The 13,916-nt window shown below is 31.2% G+C and overlaps 1 protein-coding gene across 1 annotated transcript in view; it reads left to right on the forward strand.

Annotated features, from left to right (window-relative positions):
- LOC129224044 (epidermal growth factor receptor kinase substrate 8-like) overlaps positions 1–6,268 on the forward strand; it is a 171,512-nt gene extending 165,244 nt beyond the window's left edge. Inside the window, exons 15-17 of the mRNA XM_054858443.1 lie at positions 737–986; positions 2,990–3,151; positions 4,405–6,268. Coding sequence (XP_054714418.1) covers positions 737–986; positions 2,990–3,151; positions 4,405–4,560 — 568 coding nt within the window. The 3' untranslated portion in view covers positions 4,561–6,268. The remainder of the gene's footprint in view (positions 1–736; positions 987–2,989; positions 3,152–4,404) is intronic.
- Positions 6,269–13,916: the final 7,648 nt, after the last annotated feature.

Raw genomic sequence — 13,916 nt, forward strand, 5'->3', positions numbered from 1 at the left:
AGGATTCTATATGAAAAATTGAATTTTCTGTAGGTCTTTTCATTAAAAAAAAATTTTTTTAAGAAAAAAGTATATAATTCCTCTAGGAAAAAACACAGAATACAGTTTTTAAAAGCGAGCTGTAACAAGTGATAAATGTAAGCAGTGTTTCAACTCTAAAATACATAATTCTGCATTCTAGATCCTATTAACATAAAAAATATAGCACAAAATTTTATCATATTATTACATTTTTAAATCAGATAACGCAATGTTAACTACTGAGGACTGGTCAAAGTTTTTCACAAACCAGTATGGGAAGCCAAACCAGCCAATAAGAATGAGAATCTCAGATTTTAACAACTGAAAAGAAGACATAAAATAATGTTAACTAATGTAGTAACTATTCTTATAAAAACCAATGTTTTGTTTTGTAAAAGTTTCATATTTTCCTTGAAATGTCAATTTGTTATGGATCTCATAAAGCAAAGTGATGCATTTATGTATTTATTACAACTTTTTTTGAACTTAATGTAACAAAAATAAATAACATCATAACAGAAAAACTATTTTAAATATTTACAGTGTGGTTTTTATATCTTTAAAAAACATATTTATAATAGTTGTGTTAATGCTATGATGTTTGAGAGTGTTTACTTCCAAAAGATGAACCAAATATTTGCATGAATTTCTTACCTTTTTACAGCTGACAACTTCATTAGACATTTCCACTCATGAGGTTTGGAATTTTTTATAGGAATGGTGCCTTAACTCCAGTGTCTGATCGAGAATTTCATGATATGAGAGACAGAGATGTTAGATCTGACTTTAGTGCTGATTCCATTGATCATACTCCTGCTTCAGATCCTCAGATTCAGTTTGAGCGTCACCAAAAGCAGTTTTATGAAGAGTTGACCGCCAAAGGAGCTCGAGTAGTTCAAGTTATGTATCCAAGAACAGCCAACAATGATAAAGAACTTACTGTAATCAGAGGGGAATACTTAGAAGTAAGATTTATGTCTTTCATTAATTTATTTTTCAGATCTCTGTTAAAGCTTAACCACAGAAAAATGGCAGATGACCTTCAGCCAGAAACATCATTTGTAGCCTTTGTAATCAGGATTGGCAAGTTTCTGCCAAGGTCGTTAAAAACCTCTGGTAGAAACCGGTTAAACCGGCATGGCAAGAACCCCTTTCTGCCGCATATGTGGCAGAAACTGGCCTGAAACTCACAAAATGAAAAAGTATTTACTGACATATAACAGGAAATGCTTGGGAAAAACAACTAAATGTTAACCAAAGTGCAATTTATTTACAATATTATCACCATTCAAAATAGAAAATATTTTATCAAGTACAACAGAAATAACAGGTATTATAATCCCAGAAACAAGCAAAATTAATGACTTTCATGTACCTATTGCACATTTTTTTAAAAACTGGTTCATCTAATTTGACTACAAAAATACGTTTCAGGCAATGAGGATACCTTGTTTTGCAAAATATTATGTACAAAAGCAATGTTAATATTGGCAAGTAAAACTCTGTCACTTTCTTCTTGAGCACATGATAATCTTATCCCAGGTTCCACTTTGGATGAAGCACATAAGCCCTCAAATCATAATTAGTAACTTCTTGATTAAATTAGTGCGTCACATCTTTTTCCTAAACCTCAATAAGATTCTTGTTGTTCATTAGATTAATCCAAAAGTTACAAGCATCTATAATTGAACAATTTTTTTTCTGAACTAGAAAAATCAAGCGCAATAGCATAGATTTTTTTTTTACAATAATGAAATGGATTTACATTTTTTAGTTTACTGAAACAAATATGATTAAGCAATTACTAGAATTATTCAAGGCATTTTTTAGTTTTTGTCAGTTTTTACCAGTTTTAACCAGTTTCTGCCACTGGCAGGGCAAAAACCAGTTTCTGCCGGCAGAAAGCCAACCTTGTTTGTAATAATAATAATCAGCCAGAAGGCGCCAAGTAGTAATAGGCATGTTATCACTGATTCTATCTATTACAAAATAATAACCAACAATGTATTACTAACAGGCCCATATCTAGATTTTCATAAAGGGAGGGGTTTTAATCTTACCTGTGGGGAGGGGGGATTCAACCCCTCACAACCTTTAATTTTACGACAAATTGTCGATCCCAGTATGGCGTTTATACACCTGTAAGTACTGCTGTACCCCCCCCCCCCCCCTCTTCCCTAGAAGGATAATTCTGGTTGCACAAGTGATCGAAGTATTCCTTCATTTTACAGGTTTTAAATCTGTTTACTATGCAGTTTATTGGAACAGGCATTAAAAACTCTCCACGATTTCTTTTATAATGTAGAATGTATATCAGATTTTGTTCCGAAATGATGCTTCATACGTAATTACTCGTAAACTAAACAAGAACAAGCTTATTGTAGATGCAAATAACATTACTAAACACAATCATTAACACAGCTTCATAGCTGCAACATATGCCCAATTCATCACTACCTACTTACAATAAGCAATTATTAATGCTTTCTATTGGTAGATCATTCAGCAGTTCTACCACCACAGTTTTTCCAAAATATTATTTCAGTCAGTAGTAAACTCATAACTCGTGAATGTTATGTAAAACTTTTTATGTTAAAAAAGAAGAAAGAAATGCAAGCGTTACAGAATTACTGAGTTAAATTACAGAAAAACTTCAGAGAGAAAGAAGGGGGGGAAAAACGCTAAACGCAGACTTTCACATTAAAGTTAATTTAGGTCAATCATTTTCTTCATTTGACATATTTTTCTCCCCAATGGGAGGGGTTTAACCCCTAAAACCCTCCCCTTGGACACGGCTCTGATTACAAATGATGTTTCCACTTCAAGGTCATCTACCATCTCTCCGTGGCTATGCTTTACTCTTTCTGTAATACATTCTGAATTAGCTAATATTGTTATTTAGAGCTTGTATTCAGGATATTGCTGATATTTCTTAATTAGTTTCCACTAATGTGAAATACTTTTCCAGGTAATAGATGACAGTCGTAAATGGTGGAAGGCTAAAAATTCTCGTGGACAGGTAGCACATGTGCCACACACAATTGTTGGTCCAGTTCCTGAAGATGATGGTTTCCATAATCCAATTTATGGAGCCAGAACCAATGGTACAAAAGAACCAGTTTATTCTCCGGTAAAACATTTTAGAGCTTGTTTGTTTTATCTTTTATATTAACTGAAACAAATTAAAATTGTGCTGCATTTTATGTTAATGGCTGAAAATATATGGAAAATAAAGCTGAATTAAATCAGTGTTTGGATGTATGATGTTGTAAAATATATCTGAAAAGTTGTGAAAATTTGCCCTTTGACGTTAAACATATTGAGGCAACGGGAGGCAAAGGGATGTGAGTGACAAAACACAATATTTTGCGAAAAACTTGTGCAAAGTTTATATCATGTATTTCTTTTACATTAGAGTCCTATGTGTAAGTTAGTTTTAATATAAAGTGTGAAGAATGTCTAGTAACTTTGCCATAGGATTTTTTTTTTAAAGCCCTATAAATATTGGGCTTACTTACACCCATACTTATTTACAACTTGGTAGCTGGCATTCCAAATGCAAACAGGCATAGATACAATTATGATCTGTACAAGTCGTATAGTGAGTGCACTTGCATCCTTTTGCCAACTAACAGAATAATGCTTTCATTTGGTAGTTTCTTAAACCACTTTATCGCAGTACCTGTTAGGCCTACCATTGTAAAATTTCTTTGTCGCGGAACAAGTGGGTGTCTCTTCTATCATTTGCCATGGTTATCTCCGAATTTTCATTTTTGCCACTTACACCCGTTTGCTTATGGGTGCCTGAATGCTTTTTGATGGACTATTATGGTTTTTTAGTTTATAAAAATAATAAAAAAACTCTTTGTAATTGAAGGGAACCTAAGCAATTATTAATTGAGTGAAAATCAAGCAATGAAGAATGAAGGTAATAAATAATGAATGCTGATGCCTAGAATAATAATTTGCCTCTTACTAATATTCTGAAGCAAGCGACAACTTTTAAAATACTTAATTTTATGTAAAAAATAATCATTTACACTGCACAGTCTGACCATTGACGGGGTGGAAAGGCAAACATCTAGTTTATACTCGGAAACGAACACATTTATTAATTTGCAGGGGTGGCAGTTCACTGTTACAGATTTATATGCAGTTTTAAAAACCAAAGAATTTTTTTTTATTATTTTTTTCATAGTAATGCTACAAAATACTAAAATCAAAACCTCATCCTATTTTTCCCATCTCCCCTGCTAGACTCATTCAGATACAGAATGATCTTGGCCACCAGCCAACTTCCACTGCTAGCCTGGCCAAACATTATGCTCATAATAAGTTTGGAATACTTGCATACAATGTTAATTTGAATTTCTTTCTTTCAAGAATGAGTCAACATTGGGGAAACCAATTAGCGAAAATGGGCATGAAGAACAAGTATCTCCACACCGTCCAGCAGCAGCCATACCAATCCACCCAGCACCAGCAGATTGGGTTAGGAGAGAACGCCAAGGCAAGAAAGGTGAATTTCGTTACTTCTGAAGCCCTTCCAGCTGCCGTAGTCCCAAGAAGCTACATGCTACACAGATTCCTTTGCTTTTTAGAGGAACTTCTGGTTTTGTAGTCTAGACTGTCTGAAAAAAGCTCCCAAACTAGATGCTACCTGTTTGCTTCTTTTGAAGGTTACATTGCTACATCTGATTCTCATGTGCTGCATTGAATATACACTAATTCATCTAGATTAGATATCCATTATGTGCTTCAATGCATTTTTCAAATAGCCAGCTAAATTTGCTTATAGTATCAAATGCCAAATATAGTGATAACTATCTGCATTATCTTATAATTTATTTTTGATAAAAGAAAGCCACAACTCTGTTCAAAAGATAGTCTAAGTAACATAACTATGGTCTGCTCTTGGCATTCAATAAATTTAATATGTTAGACTGTTTTCTTTAACTGGTTTCTGCAGATCTGTTTGTTACTGGGCTCCTGTAAACTCACTTTTACTGTAAAACCCTTTTTAAAGCTTTATTTTTAAAGTCTTAAAATAAAGCTTCCAAAAGTGAACAGAAGTCCAGCTACAGATTTATCATAGGAAATAGAAACGGTCATGGACACTCATCTTATTATTTTTCTGTTACCAACTGTACTGTAATGAAAAGGAAAGATTAATTTTTCAGAAGATAATTTTTAATTTGTAAATATTTTAGCATTCTGGAATTGTTTTGTTTAAAGACAAATATGGTAGTATTTAATAAAATATAGTGAAAAATGAAATTACTATTGATAAATTTTTTTTAAAATATAAAATTATTTTCAAGTATTTGTTTTAACCAAAAAATAGATTCAAGGCTTTTCATTCTTAAAGAATTTGGAAGTTGAATATTTTTATTCATTTAAAATTGCAAACATCATAAAGAAATATGTTTTTATGCATAAATAAATTTCACATTAACATACTGTAGACTACAACTTAATTTACTGTATTTTTCTCCAATACATGTGTATCATCTTATCAAAATTAAAGCATAATTCAATTAGGATCAACCCAAATCATGTTAATAAGTACATATATGTTATGGATATACAAAGTGTGCTCAAGGTTTTGATACTTACGTTCTCAACTAGTATGCATTCTTACAAGTTTTATACTATTAAAATGCTCGAGTATGAATAAAATTTTCTTTTATAGGATTTGCTTTGCTTATTTTGATGCCATGCTTTGTATATATTTTGCTTTATTGCTATCCCTTCTTTACGACTGATGTTGCCAAAATATTAATTTTAATATAATTTGGCAAAATCACTTTGCGAGATGTGTACATATGGAATTCTTAAATCTTCAGAATAAATCTAATTACCTTAAACTTGAACTTTTTTTTTATGTCGAGACGATAACATCTGAATCAGACTATCTAGCTTTTTAAGTTGTATCACTAAAAATGCTTTGAAATGGTATTTTTTAGTTTACAATACTGATTGTAAATTTTTCTTAGTTGTGTAAATATTAGTCATTATTTGCATTATAGTCACTACTTAGTTTTGATGTAATATTGTATTATTACATTTTAAAGTGTTTTCTGATGTAAATACTTGTTGAATATTGTTAAGAATTATAACAAGCACTCTAAAAATATCTTTTGTGTTGTAACTTTTTTTTAATTCTACTTAATTTGTTCAGTGAAATTCATTTTGTAAAGTCTTGAGAGATTTTTAGAATTAAATTTATATATATATATATATATATATATATGTGTGTGTGTGTATATATACCTCCAATATACTCAGGAAAAATTTTTTAGAAAATATTTTATCGATAGATATATTTTTGTTGTTTTTATAATATTTATAAAATATATAAAAGTAAAAAATTATGATTTGTTAAAATATTCATTGTCTAATGTTAAAATTTATTTGTTTTCAAAATTAATAAATATAATGACTCTTTTAGTGGAAGAAAAAAGTCAAGTTAACTGATTAATAATTATCCTAAAGGAGTTCATTTTTTTAATTCATAATTAAAATGTTTTAAATGTTATTTCTGTTTTTTTAATAATTTTATTAACATTGTTGTGCATTATGAAATATGACTTCAAAATACATACAAAGTTTTATAGAATTTTAACTATAAAGAAAATGACATTATCATAAATATATATTAGAATCAAAATGACTACTTAGGCATTAAATCATTCGAGTAAAAATATGTATATAATATTAAGAAAGAAGTTTTGTGTATAAAAAATGTCTTCCATCGATCATCGTTATATTAATGCACATAGTAATTAGATCATGCAAATTTATTGAATTTGAGTTATTCTAGTTTCAAAATGTTTATTATACTTAAATGTATGTCTTTTCTTAACCGTTAATAAAATTTCTATAATTTTTCTGAGTGTTACATCAATTTATGGTCGATAAATAATTAAAAAACATTTAATCATTGTTAAAGTATTTTATTGTATTTAATATTTTAATTTCAAAGACAATCTCATTCAATGCTGAAAATATGCATAGAGTTATACTTTTAGATGTACAGTGGCCGCTGCTTGTATGATTCACTTATGTTCTAAACAGTTTTGATTCTATAAAATGGCAAATTCAATAAAACTGGATTTTGTTGTTTCAGGCGATTTGATACATTAACCACTCAAGCGGCTGCGACGTAATATTACGTCAACGAATTTATATGTCATTAGCGGCAGCGACGTAATATTACGTTCGAAGCGTTCGGCTTTCCTGCAGAACACCAGCAGTTTTTCCCCTTGCGGGAAGTGAAGGGTGAAGGAATTGACGAACAGTAGGGGCGTTAAAAGCATCTACCGCTCCTTTGTCCACCCTCCGTGTCAATTTCTCCCAGTCAGGAATCACTTGAGCATGATTTTCAACTGTCATGTTTCTTTTGAAATACTCGTACAACGTGGATTTTTATTTATTTATTTATTTATTTATTTTTTTTAATGCTTGCAAGTTTGTGAATAAAAGTAAATACACATTTTACAATTATTTATAATGGCAATTTTAATATTTGAATAAGTTTGATTATGTAGAAAAATCTCTGAAAGGTCTTACAAATTATGCAATCAAGATTGATTAAGCTTTAATGTAAAATTTGTCATCCCTAATTCTTCAGTTATTGCAGAACTGAGAACTAATATTATTTCTGTAATTTGAGTGTGCTTGGAAAAATCTTGCAGAAATGCTTTTATAGTAATTTTCATGGTAATCTTTAACTCGTATAAAGAGTTCAATGGACCGAAAGTTTTATTCGTAATAACGGAAATTTAGCTGCAATGGAGTTCAAGCAATATAATAGCATTTTTAAGGAAACAAAACCCTTATTTTGTTTCATTGGTTTTCGCTTATGAGGTATTACGTTTTTGAGCAATAAAAAGTTTTAAAGTTTGACGATATCAGATTTACAGTTATGTATATGATTAGAAATGATTTTATTATTTTAATGTTTTGAAGCTCAAATTTAGATAAAAAAAAAAATCATAACCTATAATTTCTTTTAAATATTTATGCACTTTAAAACCGTGAAGAATATTCCGAAACGTTCCTACAAAATAATGCGCAGCTAATGTGCTTAAATTCTGGCAGTAACGTATCGAGAAAAAAAAAAAGCACAACAGTTTCCCGCTAAAAGACAGTAACCCTTTCCGAAATCAACATGGAATTTTTCTGAAGTATTCAGAAACTTTCTCAATAGAAGGCAATGACGTTTTAGGGAAGAAATCAGGTACTCTCTAAGAAAACTTATTTATGTTAGTTTGTTAGCTCCCTGATTTATCCCCTCAATCTGGATAAACCGTATAGTTGAACTTAAGGCTCAATAATCAAGCTCAATAAGAATTTAATAAAAACGCTGAGTATATTTTGATACTGGTAGCTAAAGATATTTTTTTCAAAACAGCAAGAAGTTTGCATTCCTGCAACTTGAAGCAATTCTGGAAACCTTTTCGCCGAACCACTTGATTTTCGCAGAAAACTGGTGGAAACCCGTTAAATTCTAAAATGTTGCTCGGAAATAACCTGTGACGTTCAGGAATTTTCTTACAATGAAGAAGCTATTTCCACTTTTCTCCTCTCTTCATAGGTGATTTAAATTATAGCATTTGCTCTGGCGCGTTGAAAAGTAAACTAGTGCGTAATAATAAAAACAGAAAAAATTGGTGTTTTTGGACAAAAGAACCAAAATTTGAGTTGTTTCTTAACTTTTCATGGGAAGGGGGTGTAAAACCTTTTAAATGATGCTTCAATTGGTTTGATAAAGTATTGATGAAGTTATGGCGCTCCCACCGAAAAAAAAAAGAAGCGTTTAAGAAACAATATATATGATAATGATAATAATAATAATAACAAACAATTTCAGCAAAAGTATTGGAGAAATTCAGGTTTCAAGTTATTCTAATTTCAAATTAATTAGACTTAAATAATGCAATGTGTTCAAAAAATAAAACAAAACTATATTTTATATTATGATTATTAGTTCGTTTTTTGGCCAAAACTAATATTGTGTAGTTGAAACTTGCAAACTTTTCTCCTAAATAATAAAATTTTAAAGACATGCTAATATTATGTACCTTTTATTCGCCACCTCGCCCCAATTGCGTAAACTGACTTAACGCCCGTATTGAGGTAGGAAAAAGTATTAAGTTGAGCTATTTTTTTTTTGGGGGGGGGGGGCGGCTTTGGTTTCGCGTCAGCGACACACTCATGTTTAGAAGCGAAAATAATAATAATAATAATAATAAACTTTTCTTGTTACATAATAAAATTAGCAACTAAGTTTGAAGCTTGACCGTGTTAAAAATAAAAAATACAAATTACCATCTATAGCAAGTATTTTGAATCAAGTCTTGCCAGAAACAAGCAGAAAATTCATCGTCTCTTAGCTCTACTGATCGTATCTAGTATTCTCTGGATTTATACCTACTTTTCGCGACTAAATTTTAGATTAGCAAAAAAGAAATCTGATTTGGTTGAAAGTCAACACTGGTTGGAACAGTAAATTTTCTCTGCAGTAGATAATCTTTTGACTTCGAATCACCAACAGGCCAATCTTAACAGTACTGCAACTATGGGCATGACGCCTTGCGCTTATCCGTCAGTGAAAGCATGCATATATTGGAAGCTCGTTTGAAATACAGCATAACTCCAAACGTACGCGATTTTCAAAGGACAGAAAAAAGTTATCGTTAATTCAAGGATATCGTTAAACCGAGGAGCATGGATTTTTAATGCAGTCAAATCTGGACCAGTGAAATTCGTCGTTAAATTGGGGAAATCTCAAATCGAAGTTATACCGTACTTCAATACAGATAATAAAAAGATGCTTCAGTTGCATAAATGTGTACTAAAATGTGTTCAAATGGGATCCGGTGTACGGGATGTGAACTAAAATATGTTCCGAATTATGTTTTGTTACAAAGAAAATGCAACAATTGTGTTCTGCTCAAGATATTTGCTTAGTTAAAACCTGGAAACTCATTTGAACAGAGATTGGAAGCACATTTGAGAATAGATTGGGGACAAATTTGAGAACAGATTTTGAGCACATCTTGGCGCACTTGTGAGATCATCCCTTTCTTTGTCACTACTGAGGGAAAGGGGGGGGGGGGGGATCCAGATGATAGAAAAGTATTTAATGCCACATTTAAATACTAATCATAATGGAAGTACATTTGTATCAGAGATTGGAGGTGAGCTATAAGTAAATGTAAAAAATAAAGTCATAATTTTTTAAACTAGCTGCAAAACAAAAAACTATATGATAGAATAGAATATAATATAATGCAGTATAGCACCGTTGATGCGTTTTTCAAGCGACTGATATGGAATGATGCATAAATGATTTTTTTTTTCTCTGCAGACAATAATTTTCGAAACAGAGACTTATCCAAAAGTTGGATAAGTCTCTATTTCGGTCTCGCTATTTTTTTCTTTTGCTACGGCGGCATTCATGTAAAATTATTTTAAATTTTTAAATTTATATTTTAAATGAAAATACTTTACATATCCGAAACAGGTCAATTTTTAGGTCAATAAAAGAGGGTGAAAAATAATAATAATGTTAAAAATACACAAATAAATCAAGTATAATCTATTAGCTTCATATTATAGTTCAGAGCAAATCTTATTTTTAGTTTATTAAATGATTCATTTTGGAGAACTCATTTAATGAACAAGTTCAGATAATTTTATGAAATTTTGTTAAAAGCGTTGAAGAAAATAAGCAAAGGAACGAAAGAAAGAAGTGAAAGTGTAAAAATCACTCTTGTACATGTTACACTCACAAAAGCAGTTTGTCAACTTTCTTTCTCTTGAGTACTGAAGCACTCGTGTAAGCCCCCTGAATTTGACTGACAACAGGGCGGAGAAGATAGATAACGTGACGTATGTTGCTTTTAGAATCCATTTCCAGTTTCATTTCATTCGTGAGGAAATTTCTCTGACCGTTCAACACGCTTCTTATTAGGAGTACAAGTTTCGCCAAGTTTCTTATCCAATTTTAAAACTAATAATTATAAAGTAAACAACAAATTAGCCTTTTTACAACTTAAAATAATTTACCACAACATTTAAACCTAATCCTACAGATTGAAATTTAAAAATTTGTAAAACTATGCTGATTGCAAAAATACTGAAACACATCTATACAACTGCCAATTTAACGTGCACACTAAAGATATATTGACAGATTAATGCATCTTTTAAAAAAACTGAAATATTGTATCTATACCTATTAAATAAAATATAATTTTAAAACAATTTTCTTTATTGATGCCCATTAACCGCATTATCCACCTTTTCATGTATAAATAACATCACTATTGTTATAAGTTTTATAACTAGAAATCATTGAAGAATGTTTAATGCAGTACATTTATATAGCTTCATTTTAAATCTCAGAATTTTTTTTAAAAACTAAACTTAATGTAATGTAACTTTCAATAGAATACATTGCAAATAAACTTTTTATTGATTGTTGAATGAATTCTGGATCCAAGGGAAGGGATCAATGCACAAATTTTAAAATCAAACATACATTTCTGTTATGATATATCAAAAGGTACAATTTTGAATTAAAAAAAAATATATATCAAATTGCAAAAGAAAATTTGCAACATAATTTGTTTCTGGCCGAGGCGGTCGAATCACAGCTCAACCGTCATTTAGCCGGGGCACAAGTACATTTCACTGGCGTGCTAATCAATTTTAGATATCAATGTGAAGGAAATGCCGGCTTATATGAGATATTTACTGCATTCAGTTTTTTTATGACTATTCTAGACTGACGATCCCAAATAGGGTGAATTTACAACTACTGAATGCGGCAAAGTTTGATAATATACTTATAACTCTTCCTAAGCTCTCTGACTAAGAGATGACACACACACATATATCGCATATTTATTTCTATATGTGTGTTTGAAAACCTGTAACGCATCATCCAAAGCAGAGGATTTATTGTCCTTTAAATTGTACACATATTATCATTTGTCTGATTTCCTGAAGGGAATTGTATCTTTAACTGGAGTTTTGAGTCTGATGATAACATGTCTGTGAGCTTTTTAAAATCAGTTCATTTGCTATTATTTTACAAGACGGAAAGGTATCACAGAAATATTAGAACCTGTTCGGGGAAACCCAAATTCATTTCAATAGTTAATTCAAAATCTATTTTATTTTTCTTCATCTTCTTCAGAACTTAGCGCAGTGGTGGTGCCCAGCCTACGGCAAGGGCGGATTTCAGGGGATAGTCATGGGGGTATGACCCCCCCCCCTAAACCATCGACCTATTATCCATTCATCATTACTTTACGTGATCATAATTTAATAATTGCATACGAGTTAGATGGATGAATGTAGCATATCATGAAAATATATCAATACGCATTGTGTTCAGATGCTTCATGAATAAAGTTGTCATCTGTAATAATGTTTAGTCTATTAATTATTTGTTTAAGTAAATATTTGAAATAATTCTTCCTTTCATTGATTCTGATATTAATTTGGAAAAAAAATGTGCAGTTCTAGATGCCATGTTTTTTGCCGATTCGATACATTTTATTGACACCCAAACAGTGTCAGAAATTTTTCGTAACCAAAACTGAATATTTTTCAGCATGACCACCCCTCCCCCTAAAATGCTTGTCTGCATCCTCCCTTGATCTACGGCCCGTGAAGCATATGTGCTCTGTAAAAAGAAATGTGTAAGGTTACCAGTATTAATAGGTGTAACGTTACAAGAATTATGTTTTTGGTTTGGAAGGTTGTCGTAACATAAAGGCATAATCATAAGCAGACTATTCATTATTTATGAGAGTGTAAATATATATTATTAACGTATCCCTGGGCTTTTATAATGATCTTAAATGAGGAATATAAAAAATGTGAAATTCATTTATAAATTAATTAGTTGGTTAAGAACCAACCAATTTTAATAGAAAATATATATATATTTTTTTTTGCTGTTGTGAGATTAGTATAGAAATAATTCTGTTCTAAAGGAGACAGCTTTTTTCTTTAGAATTTTTTCTATAGCTTTCTTGGGGTAGGGTGGGATGTAGGATCTTTCGAGAAAACATGAAAAGCACCTTGTTGCACTCGATGTTGAAATCGATAAGGAATTCAGTTTCTACTTATTCTAGTTCGAAAGAAAGGCATGAGTAGAAAGAGCGAGCACATTCACAATACAAAATAGCTCTTATCGATGGGGGTCGTTCCTGGGGGATCTTTTACCTCACGTGTGTTTGCAGGAGACCTTGTCTCAATGGTCTAAGGTCAGTTCTAACTGGTTTGTACTTTCAAATACATATGACACATAGACCTAAATTTAATGAACAAAGTGATAGAAAACTATTGTGATTGACCGATAATTGTGAATGGTTTTTGATGTTTTCAAGGCAAATCATTAATTTAAAAAAAAGTGTTTAAAAGTATCACATTTTAAAACTTACATCCAAACTTTTACATCAATCAGAATGTATCACACAACTTTTTAACGAATTCCTTACAAAACTAAAATTGTATGAGGCATTCACAATTCCACAGAACGGATTTGTAAATCACGTAATTTTTTGGGTAATATAGATGGTAGAGTGATAATAAAATCCTCGATAAATTAGCGAATTTCGTTCTGATAGTTTTCTGCCTTATCTCTGTTCAGGTCGTGATTTCGAATCTCCTCCCCTCCCCCCACTAACCCCCTAACTGACGAACCTACCATTACCGTAATAATGTTAGATCTAAGTAGTTATATGTTTTTATTTCATTACTCCAAAAAAATCTAGTTCTTCTGTAATCTTGCCATACATTCAGTGCGTCTTACTATTCCGTCATTCGTGTTTAGTGACGAAAGGTCGTAAGTCCGGGGACTTATGCCCTTA

The sequence above is a fragment of the Uloborus diversus genome, chromosome 6 (assembly GCF_026930045.1).
Source record: "Uloborus diversus isolate 005 chromosome 6, Udiv.v.3.1, whole genome shotgun sequence".
In the NCBI taxonomy this organism is placed as follows: Eukaryota; Metazoa; Arthropoda; class Arachnida; order Araneae; family Uloboridae; genus Uloborus; species Uloborus diversus.